We start from the raw sequence: 13,734 nt of genomic DNA, 5'->3' as shown, positions 1-13,734 counted from the left end.
AAATATCTAAATACTGAGAAAGTTCTTAGCAATGCATCAATAATTAAGTTTTGATATACTTACAGTAGGAAATTTACAATAGAACATGATCTTTACTTAATATCCTAATGATTTCTAATTAATTTTGACCCAATGTATTGTTGGCTATTGCTACAAATACACCTGTGCTACTTATGACTGGTTTTGTGGTCCACGGTCACAAAGGTTTCAGAGAAACTTGTAGATACATTTAGATGCATATTTATTTGATATAGGCCCGGTTTCACAAACAGGGCTTGGACTAAGCCAGGATTAGGCCATAGTTCAATTAAGACATTTAAGTAGTTTTTATAAACATGCTAAGAAAGAAACATTACTAGTGTGCATCTTCAGACAAAACAAAGGGACTAATATATTTTAAGATCAGTCTGTGCACGTTTCTTTCAGTTGAAACAGCTCAGACTTACATTTTAGTCTAGGACTAGGCTTAGTCTGGGATCATTTCTTATAATATGAATTAGTGTTGAGAGATGAGTGCTAATTAAATGGTAATTCATTTTCTGGTGAAGCAGAAAAGACAAAAGCCACATAAGTCATTCTGAATGAAAAGACAAAAACTTTATTTGACATGGAAAACAAAAACAAAACAAAAACACATATTTAAAAACTGTAGTTCTCTATAAAATTTAGCACACAAAATATAGCTTTTCTTTGATACTGTAGGTCAAATCTACCCTAATAATTCAATAACAAATTATAAGCCCTTTTTAAGGGAAAGGATTATGTACAAACCACTGGCCTTGCAGGTAAAACAAGTACAATCCAGTATACTTACAATGAGTTAACAGCTTTGTTTTTTGTTGTTGTTTTTTTTTTTTTAAACCAAACTAGCAGGTCAAAAATCAGTGAACACAAAATGTTTTAATACAATTTCGTTGCTTTCAATAATAACTGACTGACCAACGTTGAAGAAAATATATTATTGCAAAGGAGCAAAAGAAACACTAATAGAAAATAAATGAAAAAGTGATATGAATATGAAAGATGTCATTAACAAATGTGTACATATTCACTATTTTTACAATATAATCTAAGCATTTAACTGGACACAAAAGTCTGAGTATTGAGTGCACACATCATGCCGTCAAAAGGAAAAGAAAGAAAACAAAACACACACACACACACACACACCACAAGATGGGCTTGTCACTATTTTGCTCATTTAAATAACATTACAATTGTTGTCCATCGCAGTGAATAAATGGTAACGTGCATGTGTTGACAGTGTAGATATCTAACTCCATCCTTAGACATGACAAAAGTAGTTTTCAGGATCACATCAGCATAGCAAGAGGTAAGTGTCAGGATTTTATCTGCTTGTGTAAACAAGGTGAAAAACTACAATTATTTAAAGATGTTATGCATTAATGACACAAAACTGAATAAATGAAGCTTATGAAGGCAACACATCTACAGTATAAGGAGGATAAAAGAGTAAACATCCCTGAGTTATCTAGATTTGGTTCAGAATGAAGTGCATTTCAGAATGTTTGACCTTTTTCCTTATAACCAAAATGTGGTGGTGGAGTTTATGAAACCCCGATGCTTCATGAGATTAGAATTCTGTAGACGAGGACAAAAAAGTAACACAAACAATTAACCAAAACTTTTACAGCAATGACTGAAAACATGATTAATCCCGTAGAACATACAAAAAGGAAAGTATGGTGTGTTTTAGAAATGGTCATGATTATAAATGACAGCGACAGACAATGCTACTGTAAAAATGGCCAAAATACTAAACTAAACTAAGTGCAGTCTATAATCCCAAGCTTTAAACAGTCCGTTGTGAGATAAAAGAGGCGTCTTACGGATATCAGTAGCCCTCTGAAATCTGTTAATCCAAAGTTATAAGTGTAAAAATGTGATGACATCTTAAGGAAACTAGAAGTTTTCGGAGGAGTGCACACATTGAAGTCGAATATTCATTAACGTTGATGTATAGAAAGTACCATCTACAATGAAGACATAGTTAACCCTGATCATTAAGCATCAACCACTTGTTATTTGAAACAGATTCTCAATTTATGCAGAAAACAATATCAGTAAAATAGATCATAGAAAAATCTAGCGATGCTATTCTGCATAAAAAGAAATGGAGACGACCCCATGCCCTAACTCTTCTCTTCATCTACTTCAATATCTTCCTCTTCCTGTCCCTGCTCTCTGACCTCACAGCCACCGGAGTCACGTGACTCTTCTACTTCCTCAACATCAACTTCCTCTTCATCTCTTTCCTCACAGGAGGATTCCTCTTCATCTCTGTCATTCTCTTCTGAGCCTAGAAGAAAAATGATTAGTTATGATGATTTAGATAGAAATCCACAGTTATGGTAAACTGTGACATGATTGTCAAAAAGAAAACCTCACCTCCAGCTTGGTCGTCATCTTCATCATCCTGCCCCAAGTTTTGGCTCTTCTGCTCCTCGTCGTCATCTGAATCTGAGATGATCACACACTCGTCGCCATTATTGCCGCCCTGAGGTTTGGGAGTGCTGCTGGACAACGGAAATTGGTTAAAAAAAAAGAAAACTATGAAACTTAAAACCTAAAAAGTCTCAGAAACTTAAAATAAGGCTTGATTACCTGCCGTTTTCTCGTGGCTCCCAGAGTGGAGTAAGATAGTACCTCAAAGGGTTTCTGTACAGGTCATCCTTCAAGACCTAGAGCCAAAAAAATTGAATTCATAATTTTCTTTTTTTTTTTTAAAGGAAACCCGGCTATTAGGACTTGTATAGCTTAATATAACGTAAATTATGTCTCTTACTGAAATATGTAGTAGAAAACCCATTCAAAAATGCATTATTATACAAAATACTGATACGATGCTACATTGTGCGGCTTTTGGTTGTAATTTCAGTCGAAGGGCAACAACAGAAGAAATGCAAGTCTTCACTGCTTTCCCAGTTATAAGAAGAGGAGAAAAAAAAAATAGGAAGATGCTTGTGGACGAATAAAACTTGCTAAAGAGTCACGTCTTTGTTCTCTCAACTTTAGCTCTGATGCCTTTGAGGTAGGGCTGGGTGATATGGACAAAAAAAAAAACCAAATTGTCAATTTTTTTCCGTATTAGTCGATATCGATAATTATCACGATAATATGTCCATTTTGTATTTCTTTCAAGTTTAAAGATATTTGCACCAAAGTGAAAGTTGTAAAAACAGACAGTTAATTGTGGTTTTAAACTATTCTTTTTGGAACACGACAAACACTTTACGTTTTTGAATTCTTTACCTTTTCCTAGTGAAATAATAAGAAAAAAATTATTTCTACATGTTCTAATGAGTAATATTGTTTCAATTCAAGAAACAGGTTGATGTCGCCTCATAATATTAATAATATAACTTAGTCTGTCTCTTAGAAATAGACATTTGATAGTAGCTTGAGTTGGGATGCAGATGTAAATTTATGTTCATTATCAAAATCAGTAATATTGGCAAAAATTGTAGCAACCTCATTTATATATGGTGAAATTTACTTATTCTGACTGTTTGAGTCATCTTTTAATTAACTATTGGTCTTCCATAGAAGCATACATTTAGATCATGATAATCACAGTTAAAACCACAAATATAGCACCTCAATACCATGGTAAAAATGTAATATGGGTTCTATTTATTTGTATGAAAAAACAGTAGTACTGTAATACTGTAATTATATTCAATTACTTCTTAACTACATTTAACAGCTACAGGTCTACATTAATAATATAATAAAATCTGACATGAATACCCACATTTCTGACACAATACAATGGTGCAGTTAGTGCAACTATAGTAAAACTATGGTAAATAATGGTGATTTATTGATTAAAAAGTCTTCTGACTGTATCGTTGCACAGTGTCTATCCTGTTTGTCAACGCTGTATCATCTGGTTAGAAATAGTTATTTGTTTCGCTTCAAACTGGATCTCACGCACTGTTTAGTGGTCTCGTTTATTGAGGAAATTTATACCAGGCAATTAATATCATTATTGATTTATCGCCCAGCCCTACTTTGATGGTTTTAGTAGACCACAGCAACTGAGAGAGCTTACAAACAGCAAAGACAAGAAACGCTAGATGCCATCCTGGCAGGATGTAAACATGTCGATGCATGACGCCACTAAAGGAGTTTCTCAGCGTGGATTTCATTTGATATCCAGGGGTTTAGACTCATTGTGGGAAAAACTGATGGTACAGCACTTGGTTTAAGCCACCTATAAGCTCTTTCAGTAGCAGTGGTTATCGTATCATTATTTTATTTTCCAAGTTGTGTATTCAGAGTTGAGTTGCGATAAAAAAATATCAACAGGTAGCTCAAGTGCAACTACTTTACGTCAAAATAATGGTGCCCCCCCATTGTCCAAAATATTTATAAATCTATTTGTTACAGCTCTTTTTTCTGCACCTAACCTCATGAGAGATGTACCTGTGCGATTTCGTCCCTTCCTGGGTTGCTGTGGTCACTGAACCAGTGGAAGAAGCTCTGGTAGACTCCCTGTGATGTTCGACGTGGTTCTCCACTACCGACCAGATTCTGCCCTCTGTGCCACAAAATTGGGTTTGAGAACGACACTGGAGAGCCTGAGCAAACAGGAAAGCACATACAGATAAAGCACAATAGCCTTTTCCAAAAAAATCAAAACCAAGAATGCATAAATGTGTCCCAGAGTAAATTAAATTTCACATTCATGAAAAGAATGTACTTTGATAGTCGTCAGCTCACCTCCCATACCAAGATGAAGTTCTTTAACTATCATTTTGTTTTGAAAGAAGGGATTTCGCCGGAAATGGAAGCAGATGCGGTAACCGAGTTTGTTGTTCTTGAAAGACTCGATCTGTCGAATGAGCACAATATTTTAAAGAGAGATCATTTACATGTTTCAAAAACAGGAAAAAGAAAAACCAGAACGAAATGTTTTACCTCTAAATTAGTCATGTAGCTTAGAGCATCTTCATCAGTCTCATCAATTTGCGCTGATAAATGTGGGTGATTCAGAAGCTGATTGGCTTTAAGTCAAGCGAATGTTCCGTAAATTAAGACATTTGCATTTGTTTGAAAGACATTGACGCAAATGGAAAAACAAAATGAACACACCTAGTAGTATACATATACAGTGTACATAAACTGTATTAGGGTGTATTCACACCAGGAAAGTCTGCTAGTTCACTTGCTTATGTTTGGTGTGGTTCGCTTTCACACTGCCCTTTTGGCGAGTAAACCAGAAATTGTAAACAAAACCACACGTGCTTAAGGTCATCCATTCATTGAGTTTGTTTGGAACAGGACCACGACTACCTTTCCAGTTGCATCTTGGTACAGTTGTTTGGTCCGCACCAGAGTGTGATTGCTGTATTCACACCAGCCCAAAAGATCCGCACCAAGGAGGGAAACAAACTTGTGTTTGATTCAATCAAACCAAACAAGATAGGTGTGAATACACAGAGAAGTTTCAAGTAAGATTCACCCTCATGTCGTTCCAAACCTATAAGACCTTCGTTTATCTTTGAAAGACAAATTAAGATATTTTTGATGAAAACCGAGACTTTATGAGCCTGTATAGACAGCAACGGTACTACCATGTTCAAGGCCCAGAAAAAAAAAGTAAGGACAATAGGAAATAGTCCTCATTACATCAGTGGTTCAAACTTTTAATCATCATTTTATGAAGCTATGAGAATACTCTGTGCACAAAACAAACAAAAAATAACAACTATAACGCATGCCTCAGGTTAGTACTTTTGTGAATGCGCATCGAAGGCTGACATGAAAAGAAGAAATCATTGAAGTTATTTTTGTTTTCTTTGTGCACAAAAATAAGCTAAATTAAGTTTGAACCACAGAGGTCACATGAACAATTTAACAGTATTGTTGTTCCTATCTTTCTGGGCCTTGAACGTGTCGGTTGCGTTGCAGTCTATGTAGCATCAGAAAGCTCTTGGATTTCATCAAAAATATCTTCATTTGTGTTCCAAAGATAAACAAATGTCTTACGGGTTTGTAATGACATGATGAGGGTGACTAATTAATGATAGAATTTTAATTTTTGGTCAAACTATCTTCTCATAACATTCACTTATGATTCTAACTGGATGCCCACACCTTTTAACAAATTAAATTCCTTGACTTTTCCAAGGAATTTAAACTTGGGGGGTAATGTGTCTCTATATAAAGACTAACCTCAACATCAAAGGCCTTGATACTCAAGCTGTCCACTTGAATGACATGCACACTGTGTTAAAGGATACAGCGGTGACCCAGAAGCCTGGGATGGCTTGAGTGATGGCGCTGCGCTGGTCCAGGTGAGGGCGTCGCTGGCGGCTCAGTTTCACCTCCAGGCGTTGATGCAGTCGTGCGCCTTTCTTCTCCAGCGCATCCAGCCGCATCTGCACCTGTGCGAGCAGCGCCACGGACTGCCGCACCTCCGGGGCCATCTTCACCGACACTATGGCACACTCACCGTCCTCGTTGTCCTCATTATCAGAAGCGACAGACGAGCTAGCAGTGGAGGAAGAGCCTGGAAGGGAGTCGTCATCCTCCTCCTCCTCCTCATCATCATCCACAAACGATGCCTGTTCTGGATCTTCTCGGTCCTCGCAAAGCAGCAGGGATGAGGAGCTGTCAGCCGCGGCTGCCTCCGTCCTTCTCTCGCTCTGAGAGCAACCGGGACGGTTAGACTTATCCCGTGATTTCTCACGGCTCGCTTTGTTGGACGAACAGGGCATTTCTTTACAGTCTTCGTCCCCGTTTCCACCAGTCAGGCTGGCAAGCGCTTCTGCCGCGGCGATGGCAGCGGAATCTGACGGCTGGAGTGCGCTCTCACCTCCACCAGTGCTCTCCTGTGTGTCTGCTTCATCCCGAGTCACTACATCCTTCTCTATAGCGTCTTCAGGATGCTCAGATTCATGTTTTGGCTCACCGTTGCCAACTTTCTCCAGTTCTACATCTTCCTGAGAGTCATTACTTGCTTCCTCTTCACTTACTTTCGCCTGCTTGGGCAGCGTGGGCTCAGACTCTCCACTTGGACTTGCACTTCTTTTCCTCTGGTTAGTTTCGGACGGCTGACTGCTGTCCGAGTTTGTACTCATGATACTGACTAGTTGTAACTTTGTCAGATGTATATGATTTTAAAACGGATTTTAAATGTTAACTGTGCGGGTCTCTATCCAGAGCCCGCGTTCGCATTACAGCACTGCCAAATTTCAAGTCTGCGCAAATGTCAGCAGGCCTAGATAGCTTCCTAACGCTGAATGAGGCTAGTTTAAATTCTCGCTGACTGTCGCATATCGAACAATTGCGTTTGTATTGAAACACAGCATTCGTACTATTAAACTACTTTTCCCGTAAAAGTCACAATTCGTCTAAAAATGTCCAGTTCTGTTGTATTTGTTTACAGTTTGCCCTTCCGTTCGCCATTTATCTGAGGCTTTACATACGAGCGCGAAAACAAAGCTCTGATTGGCTGAAATGCACCGCGCAAAAACCTCTCGACCAATCGTAGATGTCGTACTGCAGTCAGTGACGAGCCATTTCACAGAGTACATCACCGTTGCGTTGCATTTACGCACCGTGAAATATTTCTGACTGGGACTGTTTTATATTATATTTTAGTTTATAAGAGGCAAAACTTGACTTGTATAGTGTATACCGTAGAGCAGCAGAAGAACAGTCCAACAGTGCTGGATTATGTTTCAGTTTGGACCTTTATTTGCATATATCATTAATTCATAAAAAGAAAATGTACATGTTGTTGTTTAACAGCATAGTTACCAATATTAAGTACCATATTAAATGTATTTACATACGATGCCATTAATATCATCATTAATATTGATGTACAATTGTAGGCATTATAAAAATTGATTACTTGTACTTTTTAATCAGTACATTTCAATTTAAAAAGGATCATGAAGTTTGCTGAACACCCACTTTTTAACTTATTATGTAAACTTCACATTGATTCCTTACACATTCATTTTTCCAAAAAAAAAAAAAAAGTATAAAAATAAAACTATAATTATGTCTAAAGTAGACTACCAGTTATATTTTTAAACCATCATAATACTGTATTTATCATTCATGCTTGAATTGTTAATATGTGAGCTTGGACCACAAAACCAGTCTTTTGATTTATACATCATCTGAAAGCTGAATAAATAAGTTTTCCATTGATGATGTTTGTTAGGATAGGACAATATTTGGCCAAAATAAAACCATTTGAAAATCTAGAATCTGAGGGTGCCTTTAAAGTTGTCCAAATGAAGTTCTTAGCGTTGCATTATACAAATCAAAAATTAGGTTTTGATATATTTATGATCTTTACTTAATATCCTAATGATTTTCAGCATAAAAGAAAAAATAATTGACCCATACAATGTATTTTTAGCTATGCTACACATATACCCATGCTACCTAGGACTGGTTTTGTGGTCCAGGGTCACATATGGATTCCCCCCCCCCCCACACACACACAATAATAAAATAATAATAACAGTAAAAATAAAACTATAATTAGGTTTGAAGTAGACTTCCAGTTATATGTTTAAAACCACCATTTTAAATCATATTTATTATTCTTATTAAAGTTTTAGTTAACATGTTAGTGGTTGAAATGTTGTTGCAATCTCCTAATGAGCGTCTATTTGGGCCTCACATCTGGTAAGTTTCACCTTGTGGAGTCAGAGGAAACAGGTGAAAAGGTGCCATCCAGCCCATATCTTGTTCCCTGAAGAAATAAAGTGGTGCAACTGCAATCAATCAATCAATTTCTTATGATTCTCCCACCTCAAACCATAAATCCACTTTATTAGATGCACCCAAAAAGCCCAATAGTTTTCACTACTAAAATGAAGTGTGACATGCAGTAGGAAAATACAATGTTGTGGTCACCCGTATAAAGAAGCAAGGAGAGTTTACCTGTGAAACTTCTGTCCTTTTCGCCTCAGAAATTCCTCTTCGTCCACAGTCCAAACTGAACCTTTTCTTCCTTCAACGCGCACAAAGCACTTATGAAGACTGAGGTTATGCCGAACAGCGTTCTACATGCAAACAGAGAGAGATGCAAGTTTCTTATTAAGTCATGTTACATCTATAGGAAGAATACGATTCACCTAGTCTTCCCTAACATAAAAACCACTGCAATTTCAAACCCAGGTTATCACTTTCTATCATTAACATACAAGTTGTGAAAGTTTTCTGGTATATAAAGCGGAGGTTGTGGTTTTCAGGATTGGCTTGTGTGCAGTGAGTCATGGAATGACATATATAATAGGTTTACAATACAAATACAGCATCTCATACCTTCCATGTGGCAGTGTTGTGACGAAAGTAGAAAAACATGCGGGTAAACCAATGATAGATTTCGTTTAGAGTAAGCTGCTTCTCTGGGGACTCCAGGATCGCCTAGCATAAAAGACAGAGTTTGTGTGACTCACAGGAAATGAAAAGGTATTCTACAGGATGTTCAATTCAGCAGTACTTACCCATCGTATCATAGAGGCGTAGGTGAAAGGTGGCCTCATGTTTGTGAACTTGTAATACTCAAAACTGGGGATAATCCCTATTGCCAGGGAAAAAAAAGGAAAATAATTACATCACATACCATTGCACTGTGTGTGGAGATTAAATATGAATGACTGCTATAATATATAGTTTAATGATTTTTGTATAGGGATGTTTGTGTGATGGATGACCTGGTATAACTTGTGAGGTAGAGATCTGCCAGTATCCTTGTGTTAGCGCTTCAGCTGCCGCTCTGTCACTGTCATAGACGCCATCGTTTGTGTTCTGACATGCTGCAGGTTGCAAGAGTCCTGACAGATGTCCTGACTTGTCCACACCGTTACCATCCTGAGATCAAAAGGGGAAAATTGCATCAATATATAATTTTAGGCACAAAGCATCATCTGTCCTTCATCAAGCCATAGAAGTGGACAAAATCTAACTTCAAGTGACAAACAGAACATAAACAGATCCCATTATGGGACAATTTGATTAGTTTACACAGGGTTTTGTCTTGGCTGCCTTTTTCACTGTTGTCGACTGGCTAAAGATCATTGTTGTCTGGTGTGACCCAATTTCAGGTCAGCTTTAGTTGGCAGACAGATGGCCTTACATTTGTCTCAGGAATAAACTAGTGTGAAGACAAAGCCAAGACAAATCAAGACCATAGTTTCGTCATCAGTATGCTAGATTGGCCAGCAGGAGATGTTGGTGCATTGTTTCCAAACCCACTATTTAAATACACTCTCAAAAATAAAGGTGCTTTAAAAGATTCTTCAAAGCGATGCCATAGAAGAACCATTTTTGGTTCCACAAAGAACCCCTTTTATAATCTAAAAAAACCATCTCTCGGCACAAAGAAACCTTTTACGAATGTTAAAGTTTCTTTATGGAACTATTTAAACAAAAAAGGTTCTTCTATGGCATCGTGAAGTACCTTTATTTTTAAGAGTGTAGCATTATACTAGTTTGGTTTTTAACTGTGTGTAGATAAATTAATGTAGCTTTACCCTGCTGAAAAAAACAGCTAAAACCAGGCTGGTTTTAGCTGGTCATAGCTGGTCAGCAGGCTGATTTTAGAGGGGTTTGGGCCACTTTCCCAGGCTGGTCTTAGCTGGTTTAAGCTGGAAGTAGCTGGTTTTAGCTGGTCTCCCAGCCTGGTCAGGCTGGTTTTAGCTGGTCTCCCAGCCTGGTCAGGCTGGTTTTAGCTGGTAGTCTCCCAGCCTGACCAGGTTGGGAGACCAGCTACTTCCATCTTAAACCAGCTAAGACCAGCCAACCAGCCTAGGCTGGTTTTAGCATTTTTTTCAGCAGGGTACTAAGATCATTACATATTTTTACCTTAATAAGTGAACTTGCTGGAAAGATTTACAATTGTATTGCATGTTTTCCATTTGTAAATGGGTGTCCTTACACATCTTAAAACAGCAATTGCCTTGTAACTCTCCCCAGACTTATGAGCGGCCACAATCACATTTATGAGCTTTGTGATTGTCAGCACCTGGCTGCTAATTACATTCTTATGCTTAAGTATTGACAACTTATTTTGTCATTTGGACTGTTTTTTTTTTTAATTAACCCACTAACTAACCCACAATAATATATAAAAAAAATCAATAAGCTTATCTTATTGAATAAGCTATCTTTTTGATTAAAAAAAAAGTTAAGTTAAAAAGAAAATTATATACATATATCTTTGCAAATCATGAAATTTTATGTAAAAACACGAGTCTCGCATTTTCATGTCACTACCAAAACAGTGTGTGTTTTAGTCCATTGGCTGAGACTGATTTTAACTACACCCCTACATTTATGATCAGGAAATATGTCCCTCTCTCTCATAACTACAAGGTGTGAGTAGATAGACCCCATCATTTTGAGGTAAATGTGTTCAAAACTTTTAGTAACTTTTAGTAACGTCACTACCGAAAACCTTTTTATCTGCATTTAAACACTAAATGTTTATATTCCATAACATTTAGTTTTTATGTGTACAACTGTTTATAACTGTGCTAGTAACTGAGTTGATTAGCATCTTTTTGGGCAAGGTTCAAAGGTATCTGAAATTGTCACTACCAAAACAGTCATGACTGAAACATTTGGTGAGGTTTTGTGTACAACTGTGTATGTGTATGTGTATGTGTTTTTATATGTGTACAACTGTTAGAAATTGTGCTAGCTAACCATGTGCTGATTAGTTGGACGTTGAAGTTACTAGCATCAATTCTCAATATTGATTTACTATAAACTTTTAATAAAATTGCAAAATATATATTTACAACCTTAATAGGTCAATGTAACTCTAACATATTACAGAGTTTCGGTAGTGACAAATTTGGGGAAAGGAAAAATATTCCAAAACTTTCTGAAAATACAATATGAGAAATAACTGGACAATTACGAGAAATATGTACCTTGGATATTATACGTTGCATAGATATATTTGTGGAAAAAGATAAATGTATATTTCAAAACTAATTTAATACGAGAGAGCTTACCTCAGAGGTAGATTTGACATCAAACAGGTGTAGCTGCATAGCCTGCAGTTTCTGTCTCTCTGTAGTCAACTAAGATTCACACAGTAAATATAATGCAAGGTCATAAACAGACATCCATTTATAATCCAGTTCTTTATCATTAGCTTATATAGTATATAAAAACTGGTTCTGTTTTCCCACATATGCTGGTCTAGTATAAAACAAACTATTGTTTTTGAGCACTGGTGTTACCTGATTCTCCATGTATTGTACTTTGTCTTTCTGCATCCTCAACTGGCCTATACTTCTGTCCCCAGGAGCATGATCAGTAGAAAGGTGTCTAGATTATGGAATATACATAAACACATACAGATTAAGTAATGTTGGAAATGTTTAGTGAATTATATTGTTAATTCCATATTGGTCTCACTTTAAGAAAAGTCCATATTCTTTAAACACTTCTGTGCCCTTTGAGCAGCCAGGCCATCCGCATTGTCCTTTAACACACAGAAAGCCACCTGGAACACTGTATGCATGCCTAGAGATAATAACAAATGCTTTGTCTAGCACAAAAACGGAGACCACATGGGCATTATTTATTTATTTGTTTGTTTTCTCAAACCAGATACTCACTTCCCTGCATGCTCTGTGCTGCCAGACTGAGGATTTGACACGGAGGTGCTGAGTTTGATTTCTGACTGGCTGGTGTAAAGTGGCTCAGGGTCTGACAAGTCGCTGTCAGGTTCTGTTTTACACACAGTGTCCACAACCCAGTCATGGACACCACAAACTGCGGAGCATTATCAAAATTTACTTTCAGATATGAATAATTTCATTTGCTTTGATGAAAGTCTACAGTACCGGTACCTTGTGGGAATGGCTGGTTGCCTTTGCGTAGTACTGATGGTCTGTGCTGTCTAAAATGTTTGCTTGTATTTTCACTGGCAGTCTAAATAAAGCCAACAGAGATCATGCAAGTTTATTCTATTCTTTTTAACCCTTTTTTTTGGTATGGAAGTAAAACCTTTTTCTGATTGAACTACCTGCTGTTGTAGAGTGGAATTGTGATGGTGAGACGAGCCAGAACCTCTGAAATCACTGTCCAAGGCAACAGATATCTTTGAAATAAAGATAACTTGTAAGGTTTGTTTGTGTTACAGCACTCATTCTTTTAGTATAATGTGTTACTTGAGCTGTGAAGTTCTAAAGTTTCTTTTTAGGTGGAATAACTCAAATCAACATTATTAATATTCATTTAATCCATCATTCAATGTTATTATATTGTGCAGTAATACACATATATATGTCAGTTTACACTTTAACACTTTTACCTTGGTAGCCATCGGTTTAGCTGGAATCAGAGATGAACTGCTTGTTCTCGCTTTCGTCGGTATGCTGGAAAAAGTAGAAAAGTCTTCCTCTTGGTACTGATTTTGGTGACTACTCCGGCTATCTCCACCTCTGTGTGTTCCAACACCATTTTGAAGCATTCCTATATAGAAATACAGAGGAAATCAAAATTAGAGAACAATCTGTAGTTTCCTAAATTTCAAAGTCACTTTTTAAGTTATCTTAACAGTAGAACGGCAGCATATTTAAGCATATTTCATAAATTCCTTGTATTCTGAAGCACAGTATAAAAAACTTAAATAGGTATTTGAAAAAGAGCTGTGATCAAAATTAGAGAACTACAGATACCTCCAAGTTATTGGTGTTAACCGTCGTGGGTGTATAA

The 13,734-nt window shown here is 37.0% G+C and overlaps 2 protein-coding genes across 3 annotated transcripts; both read right to left on the bottom strand.

The window, feature by feature from the left end:
* Nucleotides 1-588: 588 nt before the first annotated feature.
* Nucleotides 589-7,599, bottom strand: tspy (testis specific protein Y-linked). Of its 2 annotated transcripts, none has more exons than XM_073818998.1 (7): nt 6,270-7,599; nt 4,945-5,022; nt 4,747-4,858; nt 4,450-4,604; nt 2,626-2,702; nt 2,410-2,537; nt 589-2,320 (listed from the first exon to the last, which is right to left on the bottom strand). In XM_073818998.1, exons 1-7 carry the CDS (start codon nt 7,107-7,109, stop codon nt 2,154-2,156), a joined length of 1,557 nt encoding a protein of 518 aa, XP_073675099.1. In that variant the 5' UTR covers nt 7,110-7,599; the 3' UTR covers nt 589-2,153. The 2 variants fall into 2 exon arrangements, with proteins under 2 accessions (XP_073675099.1, XP_073675100.1); XM_073818999.1 differs by having other exon boundaries at nt 2,410-2,534; nt 6,270-7,597.
* Nucleotides 7,600-7,729: 130 nt separating this feature from the next.
* Nucleotides 7,730-13,489, bottom strand: foxp3a (forkhead box P3a). Its single transcript, XM_073819736.1, has 12 exons — nt 13,331-13,489; nt 13,043-13,117; nt 12,867-12,948; nt 12,633-12,789; nt 12,430-12,537; nt 12,252-12,339; nt 12,021-12,089; nt 9,714-9,870; nt 9,504-9,580; nt 9,322-9,423; nt 8,938-9,059; nt 7,730-8,746 (listed from the first exon to the last, which is right to left on the bottom strand). Exons 1-12 carry the CDS (start codon nt 13,487-13,489, stop codon nt 8,671-8,673), a joined length of 1,272 nt encoding a protein of 423 aa, XP_073675837.1. The 3' UTR covers nt 7,730-8,670.
* Nucleotides 13,490-13,734: the final 245 nt, after the last annotated feature.

Source organism: Garra rufa, chromosome 15 (genome assembly GCF_049309525.1).
Source record: "Garra rufa chromosome 15, GarRuf1.0, whole genome shotgun sequence".
In the NCBI taxonomy this organism is placed as follows: Eukaryota; Metazoa; Chordata; class Actinopteri; order Cypriniformes; family Cyprinidae; genus Garra; species Garra rufa.
The sequence above is the reverse complement of the archived record's forward strand: the minus strand, read 5'-3'. Positions and strand labels throughout refer to the sequence as shown.

Excerpts from the sequence above, each read along its gene's own strand:
- tspy (XM_073818998.1), bottom strand. The coding sequence starts at position 7,109 with ATGAGTACAAACTCGGACAGCAGTCAGCCGTCCGAAACTAACCAGAGG. Across the intron at positions 4,859-4,944 it reads GCTACATGACTAATTTAGAG|ATCGAGTCTTTCAAGAACAA; the intron begins GTAAAACATTTC and ends CTCATTCGACAG. Across the intron at positions 2,321-2,409 it reads AGATGACGACCAAGCTGGAG|GCTCAGAAGAGAATGACAGA; the intron begins GTGAGGTTTTCT and ends TTTTTCTTCTAG.
- foxp3a (XM_073819736.1), bottom strand. The coding sequence starts at position 13,489 with ATGCTTCAAAATGGTGTTGGAACACACAGAGGTGGAGATAGCCGGAGT. Across the intron at positions 13,118-13,330 it reads CTAAACCGATGGCTACCAAG|ATATCTGTTGCCTTGGACAG; the intron begins GTAAAAGTGTTA and ends TTTATTTCAAAG. Across the intron at positions 9,871-12,020 it reads ATGTCAAATCTACCTCTGAG|GATGGTAACGGTGTGGACAA; the intron begins GTAAGCTCTCTC and ends TTTTGATCTCAG.